Below are 24,464 nucleotides of genomic sequence, written 5' to 3' on the forward strand. Positions count from 1 at the left end.
AGTAACTTTCTAGTTTTATATATCTATACATACACCTTCTCTGGAATTTAACACTTGAGGATTTGGGGCTGCAATCATTATAAATAACAAACAATAGTGACATTTGAGATCAAGTGAGGCTAAAAATGTCAGTTACATGGTTGATAGTGAGCCCTTACAATAAATATGCATTTCCATCTAAATATGCATAAAAATATGATAGTATTGAACATTCAAAGATGAGTCCTTTGTATAAGAGCTTTTGCAAGCACTGAAATTAATAAAGCCATTACAAGCTAAGGAGCAGGTGAGTGGGCAGAGGAGAAAATGGAAAGATTATTCTTACAGTTCTTTAGAAATGCAAATAAGAACACTGCCTGAACATCATTACCTGACTGACAAAATAGTAATCATTTAACACGTATTTATTTAGAAACCTATTCCAATTCCCTAATTGAAGAAAGGTCTTAAAGTCAACACAACCCTATTTGCAAAATAGTAACCAAACAAATTTCCACTGAGAAAATGCAGGTACTAAATGTCATAATAAGGTCTATGAGTTGGAGAGAATTCTGATCACTGCTTTCCAAATGTAAGTGATAAAATAAAAAGCCTCAAGGGCCTGGCAGGCAGATGGTACCCCCTGACAATTGGACACTGGACTGTGAGAGGAAACAGTTTCAAATGGCTTCTTTTCAGACAATAGGAATCATTGTTACTCTGGTAAATTGGAGAGCACCCAGTCTCCCTGAAGGCTTTAAGTCAATTTTTAAAAACCTGGATAGGCCAAACAAATATATCTGCCAGGTCTTCAGTTTGGGAATTCAAGTCTAAAAATAACTAACGGCAGACCCCCTACCACATAGAAATCTTTCCACAAGTAAACTGCCAAGCCCAAGGGATAGACTCTGACACAAGGCAAATTTGGGTGAATAGATAGGCTTCCCCTCTGACTAGAAATGTGACTTTGGACAAAATAATGATCCTCTTCTGCCTCACCTACTCCTGTGTCACAACAGGGACACTATCAGCGAGTGTCTTAGTAGTCTGGGCTGCTATAACAAATTTCCATAGACTAGACAGCTTAAACAACAAACATGTATTCCTCACAATTCTAGAGGTTGGGAAGTTCAAGGTCAAGGTGCCAGCAGAGCTGGTGTCTGGTGAGAGCCCACTTCCTGGTGGGCAGATGGCCGTTTTCTCATTGAGTCCTGGCATGGTGGAGAACACAGAGCTCTTGAGGTTTCTTATATGAAGAAAACTAATCCCATTCAAAAGATCTGCCCTCATGACCTAATTACTTTCCAGAGACCCCAACTCCTACTACCATCACCACAATGGGGGTTCAGATTTCAACATATGACTTTCAGGGGGACACAAACATTGAGCCCACAAAGTAAAAAATTCTCAGAGTTGTCAAGATTAGAGGAGATCAGATAGGCCACATACTTAGCTCTGAGCTGTAGCAAGCTATTCTTGTAAGTGATCAAAGCAGCGCGTAACAATGATTTACTATTCTACTTGTATTGTCTAAATCCATTTTTCAGATTTAGACATGTTTAATTAAGTAACGTCTTAATCTAAATTATATAACCTTTATAAAATAGTTTGCTGTCTTTGGAAAGTCATTTGAAAAAAGAAAGGCAGTGATTTTAGAAGTGAAGACTTGGGTGTTAGCTTCCGGTTAATCACTTAGCTGTGTGGGCTTAGGAAAAATCACTTAACCTCTTAGAAAGCCTTTGTATTTCTTTGGTACTCTGGGCTTTCTGAGACTTCACGAAGCTACAAACCCTGAAGAAGGCTCCAGATGATCAAAGGGGGCTTGGAAAGGATTTCAAATAATTCTCGACATTAGTCATATGCTTCTTTTTTCTTTGTTTGTTTGTTTGTTTTTGTATTTTTCTGAAGCTGGAAATGGGGAGAGACAGATAGACTCCCGCATGCGCCCAACCGGGATCCACCCGGCACACCCACCAGGGGCGACGCTCTGCCCACCAGGGGGCGATGCTCTGCCCCTCCAGGGCGTTGCTCTGCCATGACCAGAGCCACTCTAGCGCCTGGGGCAGAGGCCAAGGAGCCATCCCCAGTGCCCGGGCCATCTTTGCTCCAATGGAGCCTTGGCTGCGGGAGGGGAAGAGAGAGACAGAGAGGAAGGAGGGGGGGTGGAGAAGCAAATGGGCGCTTCTCCTATGTGCCCTGGCCGGGAATCGAACCCAGGTCCCCCGCACGCCAGGCCGATGCTCTACCGCTGAGCCAACCGGCCAGGGCCAGTCATATGCTTCTTGAATCTCAATAATGACCCATTCTTATAAAGAGGGAAAAGACCCAGATATTCTGGAATCCAGGTGACCCTTCCATACAGACCATTCTTAAATTTTGATAAAAATATAGAGAAAATTCTGACTGGACTGGAGGAGTTGAGAATTTTGTAAAAGATTTTGTAAAATTAGGCTATATCTCAATCCTCACCTAGCTATTTGCACATACGTATTACACAAGTGGCACACTCCAGAAAAAAAAAATCTTACTGAAATTTAAGATTTAAATAAGGCTTGGTGATGGCTTGCGAAACTCCAAAAGAACCAGGCTGCAGTGAGGGATGACAAGGTGACATAGGAGAAGGAACCAGGGTTGACTAGGCAAGAGACTGAGAAAGACACATTTGAGAATGTGTCACAGTGTACACCAACATTCACTGGGACCCAACCCTTCTGGGTGTCCCTGGAAAAAGAGTAGCTCTGACAGTAGGAAATGCTGGATTGCTGCTCTCTGAAACATTTCTAGCTCAAGAAATTTCAGTAAGGGACCCACTACGACCCACAGAATGCATATTCACCTCACTTTCCATGTACAATAATGTGGATTGTCAGTATCAAGATGCTTTCTGTTTTATATCATTTGAGTCCTTGGGGACTGGTCACTCATCAGGATGGATTCAGATTAGCACCTCAGTGGCACAGTTAGAGCTGGAGGCTGGCAGAATTCAGCTGGGAAAGTAGAATAAATGCAGGGACACTTAGAAGCACCCACTTTTAGTAATAACCAAATGCCCCCAAAACACGTGGACTAGGTGAGCTGGGCAAAAGAAAGCTTCCTGCAGTCAAGGAGATGAAGACTCGGATATTTATGTTAATTACTGTGATCTCCTGTGAGCCAGAAGACTTGGGAAGCCCGAGGCATCAAGTTCCTGAGCTATGAAGCGAGGTTACAGGGAAGAAGTTGTCCTGTTTAGGCACTCATCTTCATCGGAGAGGGCAGAAGCCTGAAAACTACATATTTGATATTCCCTGGCCCACTGGCTTCTGGTTGTTTTCCAAATGGGAGGCTCAGAATGGCAAACAGACCACAAGAGGGAAAAAGGAACCATTTGACTCCAGTATTTGGAGGCACCTTCAGCAGTGAGCACAGCAGCAAATGGTTCATACACAACAAATGCGGTGGCAGCAGCGTGTGGCAGGGTGGGGGTTTCTTGAAGCTTCCTGACCTCTGGTCGACACCCCCTTTTTCCAGGGAGCTTTGTGACCAATTTCCTGCTTGAAATATACACAAAAGTCCCCATTTTCCCAACTGGTCATTGACAGGTACAGAAGCAGAAAGAAACTAGTCAGAGGTGTTTTCCTCTAAACAGGGATCACCAATCAAAGGATTAACTGCACATGAAGGAGAGCTGTACTGAACAGAGTACAAGACTAGGGTCAAAAAGACACAGGACTGAATCCTAGATCCTCCAATTCCCAAGCAGAAATGTGCCCATGTTCACGGAAGGTGTAGAGGAAACAGGACTGTCAGGTATGAGAGAGAAGTGGTCCCAGCCCAATGATGCCACTTATAAGTCCTAATGTTGAGGTCCTCTATCACCTTTGGAAGCCTCAGTTTCCTCCCCAGGGAATGGGCAGAATTGGGGACAAATACTCAAAAAATTTAATAACTGATTTAAAAAAAGTAAGGTTAGCCAATTAAAAGGATAGTGAATGTAAGCAATCAAGAAGTTTATAGAGTGCCATAGTTGACTAGCAGTCCTAGGGGTAATAAAAGTCTGTATCTCACGATTATTGTGATGACTAAGGGCAATATTTATCATTAGTCCAATGCCTACTATGTGTGACATACTATGTTAAGAATTTTACCTACATTACTTATAAGTAATACTAGCATGTATTACTTATAAGCCTCACAAATTCCCCATTTTCAGATGCCAATGCTGTAGGCTTAGAGAGGTTATATAATGATACCACAACCAGCAAATTTCACACTTTGCAGGAGACCATTGATTTAGAATTGTAAATGTATCCTCTTTGAGGTCCCCTGTGACTCCATAAAACACAAGGGGTTTCCACCACAGCGTGACTTCCAGTTCATATTCACTGTGCTCCTGTCTGATCCAAAGACTAACTGAATTATCACGGTCTTATCAGTCAAGCAATGAAGTGGAGTGTTATTCTCATTTACATTTCTAAAGCAACATAAAAAGATCTCCTTTTAAACAGAATGCACTCACTTTCTCCGTATATGCTAATGAATGTCACAAATCTCAAAGCCTAAAGAGAGATTTCCTGCAAAACATTTCACTGCCTAAAACTTGTACATATGCACTATTCTGATTGCCAGGTTACAAACATAAATTAAGTCTGCTTGCAAATCAATTACATATTGATAAGTCTTTAGGGCTGACAGTACTTGTACACATGGATTTCCAACTTAGTTATTTCAAGGCTTTAGGGTATTGAGCATTAAAAAGTCTAACTTCCGCCTCAGACTGTAGTGCAGGGGTCTCAAACTAAACTCAGCATGTGGGCCGCAGAGCAAGATCACAGCCATTCGGTGGGCAGCACTAGGTCTACAAAAGGCAACTGTTACGCAACACTTTTCTCACTGCAGTTGAAAACAAAAAAAAATCAGTACAACAAGCACAATCGTACATGCAGTTTACTCAGTGTCACAAAACGACCAGAAACTGTAGTTCGCATCACAACTGCTGTTAACTAAGCTAATATCTAGCTAGGATGCTAGAGAAATGAAAAATACAAGTAGGCCCCTAGGCTTACTTAATTTTATCCAAAATATTTTGAACTTCGTGGATTAGTCTGCGGGCCGCACAAAATTGTTCGGTGGGCCGCATGCGGCCCGCGGGCCGCGAGTTTGAGACCCCTGCTGTAGTGAAATACATGAATTGTCACCACTATTAATAATCAAACCAAAAGTCAACTCTTTTACTTAAAAAATTGCTCTTTGTTTCTCTGCTAAAATCGGATCATTTCATTTAAGTCTTGTAATCATGTTGATTTCCAATTAATTCATTTCTTGATTTGAGGCAATGAATTTCAACTTCGTGGCATGACAATTAAAGCCACTGGGTAATTAATTCAAAGTCAGCTATTCACCTTTGTTATGGTTTTTAAATTCATGTTGTCCCATGTGAGCCGCAGGTGACTGTATTTACATCAAGACTACTATTTTCTGTTTAAGGTATTCGACTTTTGGCATGTATTCAGATGTTCTGTGTTTTATATGAAAGCTTGCCATTTTGAGCTTCTGTTCAAAAGTGCTTAGTGGCTTCCCATCATGTGACATCAAGCCCTACCAAAGGAAAAAGTAAACGTGATTCTCCTCCCTGAAAAACTGGCTTCTGCTTGAATTCTTTTCTCCCTTTCCTCTTCCTTTCTGTCCTTCCTTCTTTAAAGTGGCTTATGAAACTAATCAATACAAGATATTGTTAAGAAAGCAAAAGAAAGAAGATAAAGTAACAAAAGGAGTTGGAAAAATAAAAATAGGGGCAGGTCAGAACCATTGTGGGTGCCTGGAGATCTTTTACACATGCTGGTGGTAATTATAAATTTGGCTCTGAGTTTCCCAGAAACCCTAGCGAGAGGAAGAAAATACTACTGTTTATGTGTTTCGTCATTCTTATGTTTTATTTGGTTTTGTAAATGAGACACATTAATGAGAAAGCACAATAGTTATTCTGTAGAGGAGAAAGAAAGTCTTAAACCAAGGTGTTCTTATTAAAGAGACGCAGAACAAGCCCTGGCCGGGTAGCTTAGGTGCTTACAGTATTGTCCTGATATGCCAAGGTTGCAGGTTTGATTCCCGGTCGGGGCACATACAAACAGCAACCAATGAATGCATAAATAAGTGGAACAATGAATCAATGTTTCTCTCTCTCTCCTTTCCTCTCTCTCTAAAATCAATTAATAAACAAATTTTTCAAAAAAGAAAGAGAGAGAAGTGCAGGGCAGCAGGAAAGTATAGAAAGCCCATGGACAAGGAGATGCATGGAGGGCAAGAAGAAGCCACCAGTAAAAAGAATCAAGATATAAAATAAACTTCTCCACTCTGTGTCTGGAGCTATTATCCTGAGATATCTTCAAAGAAAGAGCCTGTATATGTTTGAACTTTCCTCTACCTACTTATCTCCTACCTGAACCCTATACTTTCTGGAAATAGAAATTGATGAAAAAAATTCTTAAAAAGATCAGGAAGATCTGGATTCCCTTTAAGGATCATGCTTAGGCCGAGGAAAACCACCCATTGGTGGAAAGAATCCGATCTCTAACCGAAACAAAACAAAAAGCAAGCATGGGCTATCTCTGACTTTAGGCAAGAAGCTGGAGTCAGTAGCGTCTAGGTCTTAGGGACAGCACTGGGGGAAGGTATCACCAGGCTCATTGCCCCAATGCAGGCTGATCATGTCCTACATGAAGTTTCTGGCTAAAAAGTCACCAAAGGCACCATTTCCATTTTCCTTTCTTCAATTCTTTAGGAAAAAAAATGCAGCTGTCTCCTCCAGAGCCCCAACAAGAAGCAAACAGACCAAAAAAACGACATCAGGTGGGTGTCAGATTGGCTGCAAAGAGCCTCTGGCTGACTGCTAAGTTTGTGAGACACTATTTACCAAAGGAGAAGACTCGTTGGAACTTGCCTCTCCAACCAGAGCCTGATTATTCACTGGCGGCTTTTCATCCTGAGTCAGTCCATCCTACACATCTACCTCTCTCTACAATGGGTGCCCTTCAGGGAAAATGCTAGTAACGCTTGTCATAATTCTAAAATCAAGCCCTAGTTTTGTTTTTTTTTTAGTCCTACCTTATAGTTCACAGAAAACACAGCTCATGGTATATCTCAATATTAGGGTTCTTTTGTGATTGTATTAAATTCTGTTTGTGTGATTGTCTTCTACCTAGACCATGGGATCCTTAACAGACACTTAGGTGAACTCTTCCTCATGCATAGTTTAGGTGCTTCATGAATGCATAACAAATATGGAGCAACACTGTTGAAACACCATAGATAAATCCAACTGCTGTAAAACAAATGAAATTGGACACTGGTCATATATTGGTTACCAAGCCTCTATTCTCCCTTCATCAAAAGCATCAATATCTTGGCCCTGGCTGTTTGGCTCAGTGGTAGAACATTGGCCCACTGTGTCAAAGTCCCAGGTTCAATTCCCGGCCAGGGCACACAGGAGAAGCGCCCATCTGCTTCCCCACCCTTCCCCCTTCCTTTCTATCTATCTCTCTCTTCCCCTCTCACAGCCAAGGCTCCATTGAAGCAAAGTTGGCCCTGGCGCTGAGGATGGCTCCATGGCCTCCACCTCAGGTGCTAGAATGGCTCCAGTTGCAACAGAGGAACACCCTAGAGGGGCTGAGCATTGCCCCCTGGTGGGCATGCCAGGTGGATCCTGTTTGGGTGCATGTTAGACTCTCCTCCCCCCAGCTTCTCACTTCAGAAAAATAGAAAAAAAAAGCATTAATATCATTGGAGGACTTAACTTTCCTCCATTGTTGGTTATCTTCCTGAGTGCTGACTTTCATTATAAAAACTGGATAGCAAGTAGTCACATGACTTGGCTTGGCCAATCAGATATCATCGCCCAGGACTCTGACTCTGGAGCAGCATATAGAAAGAGGAAATGGTTGGTCATTACCCACCATGAAGAAATGTACTGACCACTTCTTCATGTGGTTGGCCATTGTTCCACTTCCTACCTCATGAGAAATCCCGAAGTTCTTGTTTATTTGCAAGCCTGTCCTCCAGCATTTTCTCCTTAATTCTTTTAGCCTATATCTTGCAGTGTCTTGAAAATTACTTTTGAATATGTTAGCAAGTTAGTTTCTGATGCTCATAGCCAAGAACACTGATAGATATATAATAATAAAGATCAAACTGAACTAACAAACTCAATTCAATGAAACCAAACAAACAAACAAAAAAGAAGTGACTGGGATAACCTGACAAAATATGTAAAGGCTAAACATTTTATTTAGCTCTAAATGTCAACTAGGACCCATCTGTCTCCTGAAAACTGAGGATAATTGGCTGGAGTCTTTCAATTCTACAGCCCACCAAAATCCTAAACTTTTGCTCAGATTTCTGAATTTCTCTGGGCATTTGTCTGGTCTTCTGCCATCCTGTGCCTTTTGGGTACCCATTCTCTCTTCCAAATCACTTTTACCCAGAGAGACATGTCAACCATCTCGCCAGTACATGCTCACACACATATACATATACACATAAAATATTTGTAGTATATATAGTAGGAGACAGTATGGTTATATGACGTTGTGCAGGTTACTTAAACTCTTTGTTCCTTGGTTACCACTCATTGTAAAATGGATGTAATAATGGCATGTGCCTCATAGGATTGTTTTACAAATTAAACGGGATAACACATGTTAAGTTTATAGCTCATGATGCCCTCACACATAGTAAACATTCAACACTCAATTCCTAGCCAAGCTGGAAGGTTTTATAGAAGGAGCTGGATCCTGGGGGAGGTCAGCATCACCAAACACATTTAAAACAAACCAACAAATAAAGATACGCAACCTGACTACTCTCAAAGGCCCTTCCAACCACCATGACACCGGATAGTTCACCGGTTTGTTTCCCAGCACAACCCACACTCTCCTCTGAATCTTGACTCTTCTCCAACCTTCTCCCTCCTCTGTTCCCTCACTCATTTTCCTATCTTGAAAGCATGTTAAAAAATTCCTCTTTGGTGCCAGGGATTTAGGCCCTGAGCTTTTGCTTTATATAGACACTTTACCAAGTGAAGACATCTCTAGTTTCTACTCTTAAAGTAATAAAAAAATGACCTATCTAGTTATACCTAGACTATCACTTTCTAGACCTTGGTCATTTACACGCTACCCTTGTGATTATTTTTTTTTCCACATTCATTTGTTAATGCATATTTAAAAATTACGTACCATTTTCTTTAAATACATTTATTTTCAAATTCAAATAAATGTATTTTAAAGGGAAACTTCATGTCCCTACTATAAGTGTGCAAAATAGTATTATTCATCACAATGAGGTTACCTTAAAATAAATATTTATTTTAAAATACAAAGATGTTCACATACCACTTAAAATCCTTAGGTATTATTAGAGATCCACACATCACAATTCAGTAAATCAATCCCTTCTTTCTCAGAAAACAGTGCCTAAAATACATCCTTTATCATAGACACCCTCAGAGGCTGGACCGAGGGAGGAATGAGTGGAAAGTCTGTGGCATTTGCCTGTTACTAATATTGTGGGTAGAGAGGGGGAGTGGGCGAGGATGAGCACATGTTGATGGGATCAGGCTAGAAATCTGACAGAAAGGATGGTCCAGAGACAAAATTCTGGGGAGTCTTTTTAATTTTATTATCCTCTTGTATCCTGAGTGATACACAGCACCCGAGGCTAATGTTCACTTAATTGAATTGGATCCTACCATTAGAATCCAATGCTGCTATAAATAACTGTTGAAAAAGCGACACATGTTAGGGATTGCACTATCTGAATTACCCAAACAAAGAAGTACATTTTAAATAATCGACGCAGTATGATACAACGTCTTAAAACTTAAAACACTGTCGTAACTAGTCACCATCGATATTGCTCACTTTGGGCCCTTCGATGAAAATAAAATCGAGATTCTCTGGATTCCACTCTGCTTTCTCTGGACAAATAATGTCATAAACTTTTAGAGGAAATTAAACACATCGCACCAACCTAAAAAGTCTGCATGACAGTTCTAAGACTCAGCACCAAATCGTTGTGTTGAGTAGATAACAAAGCCCACGATGTTTCTGTTGAGAATGTAAAATGTTTTACTGCTAAAGAGCCAGAGCTTCTTTGCATATCAAGGTGTAATAGAACTCAACCTCATTTAAAATATATGGAGTAACATCAATGACTAGCTGATCAACAACGCCTTTACTAAATACCCATCATGCACCAGGAATGATGAGTGAGACACATTCTACCCTTAAGGAATTTCCAGGTTTAGTACATCTTTGGAACCCCAGTCACATTACACTGGAGCTTCTGTCAAGACATTTGACAACTCCCTTTTGTCACAGCGTTCTACTACATGAAACACAGAGGCACAGTGTCCCTGATGTATACCCAAAACGTGCTGTTCTACCAGTCTCCAGTGAAAGAAATACTATCCTGCAATAACTCTAGGAATGTATTTTTTAGAAAGTTTTACAGACAGCTATTGGTGTCTCCAGCTAGTCCTCAAGCTCAAAAGCCAATCCATAACACTTAAGACTTATTGAATAAATTTTCTTGCACTATTTGGTTGTGCCACTAAATTGAGGCAAGCCTTTAAAGAAATAACTTCCTCAGGGTCTCCCTATTATTTTATCTCCAAGGGCAGCAGGAAAAAAAACAAAAAGCATAGCTTTACAGAACTCACCAAAACAATAAGCCAGCAAACTAGAACCTGCTAGGAACAGCTTTTTAATGTGTATTCAAAGTTTAGCTGTCTAGATGGATGTTCTTAAGCTATTTTTACATCATTTAAATATACCTTCTTTCTTCCCATTACAGAGATGAAGGTCTCATTTTATATAACATATTTCTTCTGGGCAGACTTCTGGTACAGTATAGGCTTCTAGGAACATTTAGCTATATTTATTTAACATTTAAGAAGTAAAAAAAAACACCCCAAATAATCAAACAGAACCACACTCACGGTTTTATATGAAATGTTAAAGAAAATCCACACCCATTAGCTTGATTATAGAGGCCTCATAGTTCAAATGACCCTCATTTATAGCACAATATATACAGAAATGCCACATACCTCACATCAGCATCAAGTTCGTCCATTACAGGAAATAGGCATGGGTGAGTTGGATTTCAGTACCCACAGGGTCCTGTAATGTGGGCAAAAATAAGAAGTCAGACTATCAGGTAATGTAGGAAAAGAAAAGCCCTGTTATAGGGAAAAAAAGAGAGAGCCAAATAGTCATTGCTTTCTATTTATTGACTTTTGTAAATTATTTAACAAACAATACTACAGTAAAAAGCTATTGGCCTATTGAGTTATGATCCCACTGTTGCAAAAAGTTTTTTAATATATTTTACTAATCTCCTGGAGATTAGAACATGCAGGTACTTCTTTTTACTCTGTGTTCATCCATTTGTTACTTTTCTGTTCTTCCCAGAAAGAGCTTATTTATACGATCTGCATTAGGGCACTAACGAGTGAAAACAGGTAACTGCATTGTTATGACTAAAATAATGCATTGCCAAAAATGGCCTGTCACTGTTTCCTATAATGATTTTCAGACTTTTAAAAACACTTTATGAGGGTGGGTAATCATGTATCCCTTTGAGAATCTAGTACACACATACTCACTGTCTGGGGAGCCCTGATTCCCTGAGGGCCATGCATGAACCCCAGGCTAAGAACTCCCGCTCGAAGGAGAGTTAACTTTCAAACTCTCAAAAGTTCGTCGAGCCCAGCCTCTCAGAAGACCTCAACCCCTTTAACAGATGGACACACATTGGGATTCAATTCACTGGTTCTAAATTGACTGTACAGTTTTATTTTTCAGAAGAATTCCTGTTTTTTTCAACACATTTGTTCCACAACATGATGCATCAAAGAACGCAGGGGCGGAGCCTGGTCTGTTGCTTTTGGGGTTGCCCTGAGCAAGTGCCTCTCTCACTCTGAGCTTCATCTCCCACTTCTCAGAAACAGAAAGAAGTGCAAGAGATGATCTCTGGATTCACTTCCAGCTCTGAAATACTCTAATTCCATCTGCTGGTTTTCTAATCAAATCTAACCAACATGAAACTATAAATCTGTTTATCTACATAACAGAACCATGAAACTCAGCCTGGGCCCTGGGATGCTTAGGTCAGGGGGTGGATCAAAACACACATGCCTGGCAGCCGAGAAGAGAATGGCAGACCGGAGTTGGAAAGAATGGAGATCTCATTGGGTTTTAGAGCACTTGTCCTTTGGAGCCTCTAAGATTAACAGGGCTCCTGCGGGCATTTTTGGAACTGGGGCAGGTGTGAAGAAGGCTCAGCCTTCAGGTCTCTGAACCTTGACTCTGACCTCCAGCAAAGTAGCTCTGTCCACTTCTATCTCTTTTATGTTCGAATTTGGGATAATCTTTTATTTGAAATACTTAAGGACAAAGCCCTAACAACTGAAGTGACAAGGCTCCATCCTCTCTCCTCCTCTAAAATCATTCCTGAAGTGATCTCAACCATTTCCACGACTTAAAATGACCCCTATTCACTGAAGGTCCCAAAAGGATAGCTCTAGCTGAGGCCTTTCCCAGACTCGTATATAGTCTACCTGACATTACACTTGAATCATTAAACAGCATTTCCAACTGAACTCTTCATTTCCCACTCCCAACACGAATACCTCCTCCTCCTCTAGTGCTCGCCATGTCCGTAAAGAGTTTCACCGTCTACCTTGTTACTGAGACCTAACTACCTCTTTTTCTCCTACAACCAAACGAGCAGCAGGCTCTTTCTCTCTACTTTAAAAACAATTCTTTAATCTGATTTTTTCTCATTACCTCCAGTACCAGCACCCTGGCCCAAGCAAGTGACCATCTCCCTCCCTAGGATACCGTCACACCCTCCTAAGTGGTCCTTTGTTTCACTGTCATCTCTTCCCCACACAGTAGCCAGAATTGTATTTTTAAAATGTAAGTCAGCTCATTTCTTGCTTGCAGAAAATGCTAGTAGCTTCTTGTCACACTTAGAATAAAATCCAAACTGATATCATGGCCAACCAGACCTGACATGACCTGACCCCAGCTCCTCTCCGATCTCAACTTTAGCAACATGGCAAACCCCTCTCTACCCTTGAGCCCCAGGGCTTTGCTACTATCTTTGACCATAAAGGTAGGCCCTCACCTCAGGGCTTTGCACTTACTGTTCCTTCTCCCTAGAATGTTACTAGGCACATCACCTCCTCAGGCCCTTGGGGACACAGCTCAATGTTACTTCCCGTCAAAGTCTTCTTTGATCATCTAAGTAAAAATTCAGACCTCATTTTCTATAAGTTTCTATCCTCTTTAGTTATTTGACCTTACTAGCACAGACATTACATACGCTCCATTGTCCCTGTATTAGGGATCTGTCTCCCTCACTAAAATATAAGTTCTCAAGAGTGCATCATTATATCTTGATCACTATTATATATATATATATATATATATATATATATATATATATATATATATCCTCAACATCTAGAAAAATGTCTGATATAGTCCCTTCATAAATATTTTTTGAATCATCTAAATAGTTCATTCATTTTTCTAATCAGGGGATGGAGATTTGAGAATCTGTGACTTCCTCCCTGGGAGGTAATTCATGAACCATCCCAGAGTACAATGCTGTAATTTTTAAAAGTAGCCAACACCATTTCATTTTATTAAGTTACCCTTTCCTAAGTGTTAACAAGTGCCAAACACTCCCTTTTCCTCCTCTTCCAACTTCTGAGTTTTTTATCTCTATCCTTAAATGAAGAGACGAAAGGCCAAAGAGGTTAATTGACTTGCCAAAGTCTCACAGCTCGCCCTTGACCAAACTGGGAATAGAATCCAGGGCTGTGAATTCCAAAACTCAGGCCCCGTCTTGCATAATTCTTTTCATCATATCACACTTCCTCCCACTAGAGCAAGGGAATCTCCCTATGAAAGTGGACATCGGCTATAGTTTTCTGCTGATCGATTTCCTGTTTCTCAGAAACCAGTGGCTTGATTCTCTTTTGTAGAACCACCCCTCCCTTGCTTCAATCCCTAGCTCCAGTGATGAGCACATGACCAGGATTGGCCAATCAGAACAGTCCACTATCCGGCCACAACTAATTAGCTCATCAGCTAAACTAATGAAAGCCAGACCTAGGATGTTTGGTAGGAAGAGTCTCTCTTCCCGCTGGGGTTGCTAAACTGAGAGACTTTCAGGTTGAAGTTATTGGTGACCATCATTGCCACTTTGTAGGGCAATCCTGAGAATGAAGCCAACTCAAAGGAAATCAGAGTTCTAATACAAAGAATACCCATGTCTTGATGATATATCTGAGGCTTAAGATTCAGCAGTGTCTTAAGACAGTTTTACACTTGAATGAACCAACAAATTTCTTTTTTCCCTCCGTAAACCAGTTTGACTTGGATTCTAGTCATTATCTGCAACCAAAAGAATCCAATGTAATATGTTAGAAAATCAATATTGTCTTTGTATACAAATTGGAAGGGGAAAAATTGGAACCAAGGAAAACCAGTTAAAAGCTAAAGTTCATCTCACTGAGACTGCATTCAAAAATGTTACAACATGAGAAAAACCTTATATATTCATGGTGTGAAATTAGTAAAGGATATCTCGACTAAAACTAGTGTCAGGAAGACCTATAGAGGGCACTCTCATGCCTTACTTCAAATAGGAAGAGATTACCTTGAATCTCCAACAGGAAGATGTATTTACTCTAGTATTCCTTCAAGAAGAAAGATTTTTTTTCTTGCCCAGCAACAAGCTCAGTCAATGGAAAACACTACAGCTCAGCCAATGAAAAGTTGTCATCACCTGTAACTCTTACTTTCCTCCAATAAACTTTTATTTTTCTTTTACTAATAATTTCTTTGTCCCACCCTCCTTTCTTTAAAAGCTTTCCATTTTGTGTTCCTCTCTGCTTGCTAGAGGAGATGCTGCCCAATTCAAAGTCCTTTAATAACACCAGTTAGATCATCAGATTTGCTCAGTTGAATTTAGTTTTTAATAATCACAATACATATTGTTATATTTTGCTCATCTAAAGCCAATGAGCAAATTTAAAATGATTACCATTTAGCAAGCCAATGAGACAGCGTGCATTTTGTCAGGGAGGAAGAAACAGTAAAACCAGATAAGTTGGTGATTAGTACCTCTCTGGATCTGATTAATTGCTCACCATGCACTATTTTCTGCTGTGTTCACCAGAGATAACTAATAAGAGCCGCCATTACAGGGACACCTTTTGTTAGGAAGACTGCATAGAGTGAGAGGGCTTTGCAAGGAACCAATGCTTTTATCATGTGTCCTTATATTTCTAGCTCCTTAATGAAACACTACCTGGTTAATTAAATCAACACCTATGCCAGGTCCCTTCTAAAAGTTGTCAATTTGGAATTCAATTAAACTGTGTGTGTGTGTGTGTGTGTGTGTGTGTGTGTGTGTGTGTGTGTATAAAATAGCCATGCTGTACCCAATGACCTGGTCTAACGAACAAGGAATGACTTCAGAGATACAGTCCTAGGTAATAACCAGAAAAAGAACAAGGCAAGTCCTGGGAAAGGAGTGGAGGAAAGAGTCAAATAAACCCTTCTACCATGTAAAGTACAAGTGAAGGTCTCAGTATCTTTCAAGGCTAGGACAAGCTCAAACTACTGAAATTATTCAAAAGTAGTAACGTGGCCTGACCTGTGGTGGCACAGTGGCTAAAGCATCGACCTGGAATGCTGAGGTTGCCGGTTCAAAACCCCGGGCTTAACCTGTCAAGGCACAGATAGGAGTTGGTGCTTTCTGTTCCTTCCCCTTTCTCTCCCTCTCTCTCTGTCTCCTCTCTCTAAAATGAATAAATGAAAAATATTTTTAAAAATTAAAAAAAAATGCACATTAAAAAAAATGTAGTAACGCTACAGCAAAAAACAACTCTATGGGATTCCTTGAAGCTTCTTCTCCATGATGAATACATTCAGACTCAGATCTTTTCTTATAAAGGAGGAGAAAGAAAAGCCACCAAATGCTTCCTGCATCTCTTAGTTTTCTGGCTTCTTCATCTAAAGGGCAAACCCAAAAGGTGAGTGCACCCCATCTTTCCCCTTGTCCTTTGATTCCGAATACTCTGGAAGACGGCTGGGGAACAATGGTTAATGGTTAACAGAAGGTGTGTAGCCGCATCTCTATTACAAGAAGTGTGAGCACGGGACTCACCGGTAAAGAGTCCTCACCTATTGGAGTCAAATAACCATGTAGTTTGGTACAGGGCCAACACCTGCCAACCTGGAGCTGTGTCACAACCTCTGGTTTGCTTTGCAAGCCTTTGTTTCTTTTCCTTTGGTTTTGGTTGCATGGGTTGATAGTCATGCATAACTGTGCATGGATTGACCACGTTTCTTTAGAGACTATGCCTCCATGGGTTAAATTTCTACATCAAAAGGCATATCTTAATATCTTTGTTTTGGACAAGTGTCAGGAATAAGTAAAACATTATTTATCTAGATTGTCACATTGATGGTGGAAGCCTGAGACAGAGGAGCACTGGACCAGGAGTTACTGGGACTGGGCCCGCAGCCCCCCTCTGCTGTTAGCTCACTGGTCCCATTCTTGAGCAATAGTTTCCCTTAACCTTTTGGATTCTTGGTTAAGACCCTCGCCCACACCCAATAACAAAAGACACATAAACAGGAGAAAGACAAATTAAGTTTCACATTGTGTATACCTCCTATATACACAAAAGAGACCCAGATCCTGAGTAATATACAAATAACTCTCCGAAATGGCCCAAGTCACCACCCTAAATAACATCTCCAGCTAAAGACAAAAGAAAATGTTGGGGGTAGAGGACAGTTATGGGAGGTTACCAAGAAAAACAAGGTAGGCAAAGGTAAGCTCCTAATGCAAATTAAGTCCTTACCTTCTTCACTGATAAGAGTTTCCAGATATTTAGAGTCATCCTTGTCTTCATGGTACCAAGAGGGAAACACCCTTACACCTGGAGATTTCCCTTATAAACGTGAATGTTTCTTACAAAGGGTAAACTTCTCAGTTTTCAAAGCTTTTTCTTTGTCTGCTGTTTCTTAAAAATAATCAGCCTAAAATAACCCTTATGCTAGAGTGGCAAATTCTGCTCTCTCTCACAAGTCTGCTCTCTCTCTGTTCACCAATCTGGGTCTCAATTTCCCCAGCTATAGAATAGACTAGGCGCCCTGATGGGTTGGCTCAGCGGTAGAGCGTCGGCCTGGCGTGCGGGGGACCCGGGTTCGATTCCCAGCCAGGGCACATAGGAGAAGCGCCCATCTGCTTCTCCTCCCCTCCCCCCCTCCTTCCTCTCTGTCTCTCTCTCACAAGTCTGTTCACCAATCTGGGTCTCAACTTCCCCAGCTATAGAATAGACTAGGCTACAAGGTGGTGTCCAGGGTGAGCAAAGGGAGAAATTTCAATTACAGCTTCGTATAAGTTAAAGGAAAATTCAAAGAGGTGAGTTTCTCATCACTGGAGGCCTTTAGGTAGCTGCAAAAGAATGCCTATCTAAATGAGAACTGGGAGTTTGGTGACTGCTGGTATTTCTTCCAATGTTAAAATTGTAGGACTGTGGTAGTCCATGTTATTTCTGCCCCTTACATTTAAACAAAAAACAAATGCTTGAAATCATTTTCCAATTTTAAAACAGGATTCAGGCTTAATTTACCTATAGTGTTTCAAACAGGCAAGATCGTAAACATTTCTGAACAGGTGAGACAAAACTAAGAGCCGTGTAATGTGTAATCAAGGAAGGCCAGATAGTTGATAAGAGTTCAAATGCTTCTTGCAGGCCTCATTACCTCATCGATCTAACCCACCATTTGCCATATGCACAAAAACACACAGTCTCACCAGGATCAAACACACAAGCGTCCCCGTGGTGATCACGATTTCCTCGTAAACTTCAGTGAAAACAACTCTCGGGTCCTCTGAACAATTACAACTGTGAGAATTCTCACTAAGTGGAAGGGGGGAAATGCCTCTTCTTGGCTATTTACTTGAACTTTGTTTGCTGGAAAGGTTTTGGTAATTGTAGGATGCTGGCTCAGCAATCTTTTTGTTGTTACTTCTGTGAAAACGACACAGAAGGAGCCATTTCAAAAAGGACTCAGAGCTACCATTCCAGAGGAACTGCCTTGTGCGGCTCGCTCCTTGAACCTTTAGACTGTAGACCAAAAAGGGTTTCTAGGAAAAGTGACCTCACAGGGTGATCTGATCATAAATTCCTAACGAGGCAGGTCATCATGGTGGGTAAGTCACACCCCAGGCCTATAACTTCTTTAGGGGAAAGGCTTATCTTTGCTGTAAGGCAGCCCTGTCCATTGTTTCTGGGTATCTAGGTTAACACACCTTTGAAATGCCTCTTTTCAGACCCCTCTGAGGTAAAACCACCCTCAAAAGAGCACTAAATCCTGTGAACTACCCACTGACCCAATCCCTTCCACCTTCATGTTCTCTCTCTCTCTTTTTTTATGTGCCCTACTCAATTATAAATGCATAATGGAACTGCAAACTGGCTTTCTAAGAAGTATTTTTTCAGTCTGCTGAGATCTTGTTTCCAGACACAGCCTTTGTTTAGCATAAATCAATTTTTATAAAAATTCTCTATCGGTGTTGACATTCTTTTCAAAAAATTTTTTTCCATTGATTTGAAAGAGAGAGAGGAAGTAAGGTATAGAGTAAAAGAGGAAGGATGAGAGAAGCATCAATTCACTGTTTCACTTAGTTGTTCCATTTAATTGTGCACAAACTGATCTCTTCTCATATATGCCCTGACCAGGCATCAAACCTACGACTTCAGTGCACCAGAGGACGCTTTATCCACTGAGCCATCCAGTCAGAGCAAGTGTGGACATTCTTACCTCAATAAGACTGTTTGAACTGGGTTAGACCTTTGGACTGGGCCAAACCAACATTGTTTTACAATTTTTTATAAAGCCATCATGAAAGTGGACATACTGACCGGAAGGACTGATAATTATGGACTCTTAATCTAAAGGAGAACCAGTAACCAATTATGCATAGCCAATAATCATAGCTCAGCTAATCAGCACTTATTGGAATTCTTTTTTAATTTTAGAGAGAGGAAGGAAGAGAGCAGGAGAGAGACAGGAACATCTATCTGTTCCTCTATGTGCCCTGACCAGGGATTGAACCGGCAACCTCTGTGATTTGGAATAATGCTGTAACCAACTGAGCTATCTGGCCAGGCTGGAATTCTTATTAATGTAATTATCCCTTTCTTTTGCTCATAAAACCCCTACTTTTACTCTGTCGTTGGGACACTATTTGGGTTTCTGCAGAATCTGTGCTCCCTGAGTTGCAATTCTCTGATCCCGAATAAAAGTTTGTTGCTTCTCATTTCAGTTTTTTAATTTTAAGGTAGTACTTTCATCAGTTGATACATACTCTTTAAAAGAATTTCTCTCTGTAAATTAGTTCTGAAAAAACTCATATTATTTTTTTTTCTTATCTAGACATCTAAATGGTCGTGCACAAGTGAAAAGGTGTGTATGTCATTAAAAAAAAAAGTCTGTGTTCCAGGAACTGGACCTTCATTTGCAAGTGTCTCTTTCTAGAGCTGGTAGTCAAAATGCCAGTCTTATTAAATCATGTAAGAAGATTTAGTCCTTAATTAAAAGCTTCTAGCCTTTTTATTTCCATAACTAGAAATCCATATAGATGCCAATTCAGTTACACGTAAGGGACCACCAGGTTGGTAAGTACAATTAGGATGCAAAGTAGTTGTTAACTTTTTTTCAAAATAACTAAGAAAAAAAAAGAAGATTCAAGAGGTAGTTATGTATATATTGACTTTTCTGATCACTTGACCAACGTCTTATTGTAAATTTGGCAACAGGTTCTATAAAGAACGAGACACAGTACACGATCAGTGAGTATCTGTCTAATGACAGGCATGACACGATATGAAAGTTCTACTTGGTAATTAGAGAAAGAATTAGCCTTGTTTTTGTGTCTCCAAAGGAGAGATAAGTGTCTCAAGAGTTTGAGACTCGCTATGAAGTAGACTGTCCAACAGCAGAGCTGTCCAATTATTGACCCGTGTGACTTGGCAAGCAACAAGGTCCACCTCAGTGGGAGGCTCAAACAGAAGCCTGGAAACTATCGGTCAGTCACGTTTGAGGGCAGGAAGCAAGTCTTAGAGGATTCCGAGTTCTGATGAAATCCAGGAATGCAATGAAAGTAAAACTAAATAAGAGGCTATTCATTGGAGAGCAGAGGTTCTCAAGTTTAAGCAAACAGAAGAATCCCTCCCAGGCTTGTTAAAACACAAGGGTGGGGTCCCACCCCATGTTTCAAATTCAGTGGGCTTAGAGATGTGAATGTGCATTTTAACAAGTTCCCAAGTATTGCTGATGCGGCAGGTCTGGGGATCACTCTTGAAGGTAAAATGTCAGTTTCCCAAGGGTAGTTCTCCTGTCTGGAGAAAGGAGATGCTATTAGGCAGCAGGTGGATGGAGCAGTAAGTGCAATTGGTTCTTATGGTGAAAATGTGTTCTCTTCTCACTTTCTATTTTAATCACAGTTATTTACAATGAAGAAAAGGACTCGCATAGGTGTTAGTTTATCTTTTAATCCTTCCTGATATCTGCTAATCTCTCTTTGCTAATAAAGAACAGGGCTCACGCCCACAATCTTTTGTGAGAAACACTACTGTCTAACTGAGGTCTCCCCAAGAAGCAGATCTTGGGGTGAGGATTACATAAATGCTCACAGTTTATCTGGCAAAAAAAAAAATAACGATGCAAGGAAGGGAATGAAAGGCAGCCAATAAAGGATGTGTTATTATTAAAGCCACCCAAGTGTAATCCCACAGGAAAGCTCTGAGAAACCATGTAAAACATATGCTTCAGAATTATCCTGGACAACTGGGGAGGAAGCTAGGGTATTGCTATTCCCACAGCCATCGTTTATGGGTTACGGGCTGTCCACAGCAGAACACAGATTCCCAGTCACCTCTAGCTAATTGCGTTTGTGGGCAAAGTCGATTCCAGCAAGCTGAGGGCAGTGCTCCAAAATGGGTGCAGGTTCAGCATCAGAAGCCAGAATGTTATACACAGAAATGACGCGGGGATCTATGGGAAAATGGGAGAAGCAGGGACAGTATCTGCTCCAACTATTTAGCTAAAATCTGAGACATTGCGTTGTGTGTGCTGCATCTGTTTGTACAGTTAGCTTCTATTTCTTATAATAGGTACTGGTTTCCACTTCCATTACTGTGTCTTTGTAAAATAAAACTTGTAGAAGGAAAACTAATTAATACAAAGAAAAGTGCTGTGTAGATAAACGCTCTCGATGGCACAAGACGGCATGACAAGGATCACAAAGGAAGTGCTCAGATGATTGAAGTTTGGGAAACACTGGCATGGTGGTTTAAAGCAGAGGTTGAGATCGTTTCCTGCAAAAGGCCAGATAGGAAATATTTTAGGCTTTTCGGAGCATAGGGACACTACTGCAGCTACTCCAATCTGCTGTTGCCATGAGCAAACAGCCACGGACAATATGCAAATGAATGAGCATGACCATTTTCTAATAAAACGTACTCATGGACAACGGATTTGAATTTCGCATAATTTTCATGTGTCACAAAATATTATTCTCTTTTTGATCTTTTTTTTTTCAACAATGAAAATATGTAAAAACTTAACTCACAAGCCACAGAATATCAGGCATCCAGTCAGAAAGTTTGCCACCCTTTGATTCAAAGCACAGCCTTGGAATCAGTCCCTGTTCTATCAATTACCAGGATGCCTTTGGACAAGTTACTTACTTTTGCTGGCCTCAGTGATCTCATCTGCATAACAGGATAAGCGTGATACTAACCTCACAAGGTTGTTGCAAAAAAAAAAAATCAATGAAAGTGAATTTACAATATTGGCTAGCTACTATGACAAGACAAGATGGCCTCTTACTTGGAGTGCCGCTGACATTGGCGGCTAGATGTTTGCTGCTCTGCTTCTCCCCAAAGGCAGCTAGGCACCTGGGGGCTGATGTCCCCTGTTTAGGGATGTGGTTACAGAAATGATTCCTCTTCTCTGTAGAATAGGCCCCTGCAAGCTGAGCCTGAGAATGCCCAAAGGGTTGTGTCAATTTCACAGGCCTGGAATTGGGGGCAGTTCTAACCAAAATTTGTATTCCAACTAAATTGTCTGCAAAGTTTGTCATTTAAACCTCACAGAACTCTGCTACAGACAGCAGGTCTCAAACATTGGCATACCTAAAAATCACCTGCAAAACTGCGGATTGGGGTGCCTCACTCAAAGCCCCGCGGGGTCAGTAGGTCCAGCAATCTGCCTTTTAACAAGTAAATGTCCCAGTGATAGTGGTAGAAATGATTTGTGGAGCGCAGTTTGGGAAACACCGCAGGGATGGAAGGCAATCCCCCCAAGTAGACACATCCTTGTGAAATCCTCTTTAATAGTTTCTCCACGTCCGGTTAAATGCTCCATCAGCCGGAAGACCTGGATTACCGTCTTTGCTGTGCGTGCCGGGGGAACAGTCTCTGCAAATGTTTTATCTCTCCTGTCCTCACTTTTCTATTTCTTCTGAGCCTCCTGGATTAGAAACCAGTTTATATAGAGCTCTCTACTTCAGATATCATGGGCTGATTATCATATCCAATTAAGCATCCGAGCGCAATCTCACCGGACCTGGATTATTTACAGTTTAGATGGAAATGCCTGAGCAGACTGCATCTTTACTGAACTAATGAGATGTTGACATCAAAAGGCCGCTGCCCACAGTCTCCTGATAGTTCCCAAACACACCCATCAGGAACAAGATAAAAACAGACCCAAAGATTTTAGAGTGGCCTATTTAAGATGCAAGAAAAGAATCCTGGGGAGGAAAGGGGTGAGGAGTAATGACACACTTCTACAACTGATATTTGTTGGACACATGCTAAGTTCCAAACTTTTCACGTGGTATCTCGTGTCATCTTCGCATCACACTACGAAGAAGTACTGCAGTTGTCCCCACCTCAAAATGAAGAAACCAAGGTATAGGCCATGCCTATAGTCTAAGGCTATGCCAAGAAGTGGCTTCAAAGCCCAGACTTTTAACAATGAAGTGATCTCATAAAGGATCCTGATCTCAATGGTCCCCTGTCTCAACTTTTCCGGTGCAATTTTATTAATTAGATATTTCTGTAGTTCCTCCAAACCTACAGAATGTCTACTGAAACTTGAAAGAGGATACTGGTTTTTTGCTTGTTTATTTGTTTATTTTTTTACATGATCTTAGGATCATGTGACCCTGGGTTCCTCATTTGCTTCTCTAAGCCCTAGCCCTCCAGCTGTTCGGTGTGGTTAAGATATCCAGCCCACCTGTCTTGCACATCTGCTACTGTTCGTGAAGTTCAAATAAGATGACAGATGTGAAAGTCCCGTGAACTTATAAAAAAATTATCTAAAATGGCAATTTCCCAGCCGGTCATTTTCACAAATTATTTTTAAATGATGGAGTAGAAGAAAGAGTATATTAGCTTTGAAAAATCATCTGTTAAAAGTCAGGTTTTTCCAGAGATTTGGAGTAGTCTGCAAAGTACCAAATTCTGCAGATCTTTGAAGAGCAAGGGAAATACAACTACTTAGAAAGTAGACTATTATCATGGGGCAAGGTAATGGGAATTTCAGGTGCTTGAGGCTCAGATGACCTGGTGCTGCCCGGCCACTCACAGATTGAGAGAGCCTTTCTCTCTTTCCTTCCAGAGTCAATGCTGCTTGGTGGCAAAGAAAAAAAAAGTGATTTTGGGAGTCAGACTGCCGATGTCAAATCCTAGCTCCATCACTCTCTCATGAGGAGGTAATCTCGGACAAGTCAAATCAATTTGTCTTGGTCTCAGTTTCTCAATTATAAAAAATAAAAAAATTGGAATCAACAACTTCCCTGGCCAAATAGCTCAGTTGGTTAGAGCGTTGTCCTGATATGCCAAAGTTGCAGGTTCAATCCTGGGTCGGGGCACATACAAGAATCAACCAATGACAACATAAGTGGAACAACAAACTGATGTTTCTGTCTCTCTCTTTCTCCTTTCCTCTCTCTCTAAAATAAATCCATTTAAAAAAAGAATCAAAAACTTACTTTGAAATCATCTAAAAATAGATTGATAAGTGAAGAGAGAAGGAGATAGACAAAAATATGATAAATAAAAGTTAGTAAAATGTTTATTGTAGAACTTACATGGTGAGTAAGTGTGTGTTCACTATACAATTCTTTCAAATGTTTTTATGAAACATTTTTAACAATAAAATATTGGGAAAAATAAACCGGAGAAAAAAAAAGAAAAGGTCACAACAGGTTTGTTAGCAGAGCTGGATGAGATCTAGAGCTCCCAGCAATGCTCACGGGAAGTGCCTGGCACACATCTCCAATGGTTATTTACTGCAGACACACAATGGGACAAGATAATAGATCCCTTCGGCTCT

At 40.7% G+C, this 24,464-nt stretch overlaps 1 protein-coding gene and 1 non-coding gene across 7 annotated transcripts in view; one reads left to right on the forward strand and one right to left on the reverse strand.

The window, feature by feature from the left end:
• HTR4 (5-hydroxytryptamine receptor 4) overlaps positions 1 to 24,464 on the reverse strand; it is a 149,486-nt gene that overhangs the window by 116,261 nt on the left and 8,761 nt on the right. For all 6 annotated transcript variants that reach the window (XM_066343495.1, XM_066343493.1, XM_066343494.1 and 3 more), the window contains exon 2: positions 11,066 to 11,138. In XM_066343495.1, coding sequence (XP_066199592.1) covers positions 11,066 to 11,091 — 26 coding nt within the window. In that variant the 5' untranslated portion in view covers positions 11,092 to 11,138. The remainder of the gene's footprint in view (positions 1 to 11,065; positions 11,139 to 24,464) is intronic.
• Positions 7,364 to 7,439, forward strand: TRNAS-ACU (transfer RNA serine (anticodon ACU)). The gene has a single exon. It is a non-coding gene; the product is annotated as a tRNA-Ser (tRNA).

This window comes from Saccopteryx leptura, chromosome 6 (genome assembly GCF_036850995.1).
Source record: "Saccopteryx leptura isolate mSacLep1 chromosome 6, mSacLep1_pri_phased_curated, whole genome shotgun sequence".
NCBI lineage: Eukaryota > Metazoa > Chordata > Mammalia > Chiroptera > Emballonuridae > Saccopteryx > Saccopteryx leptura.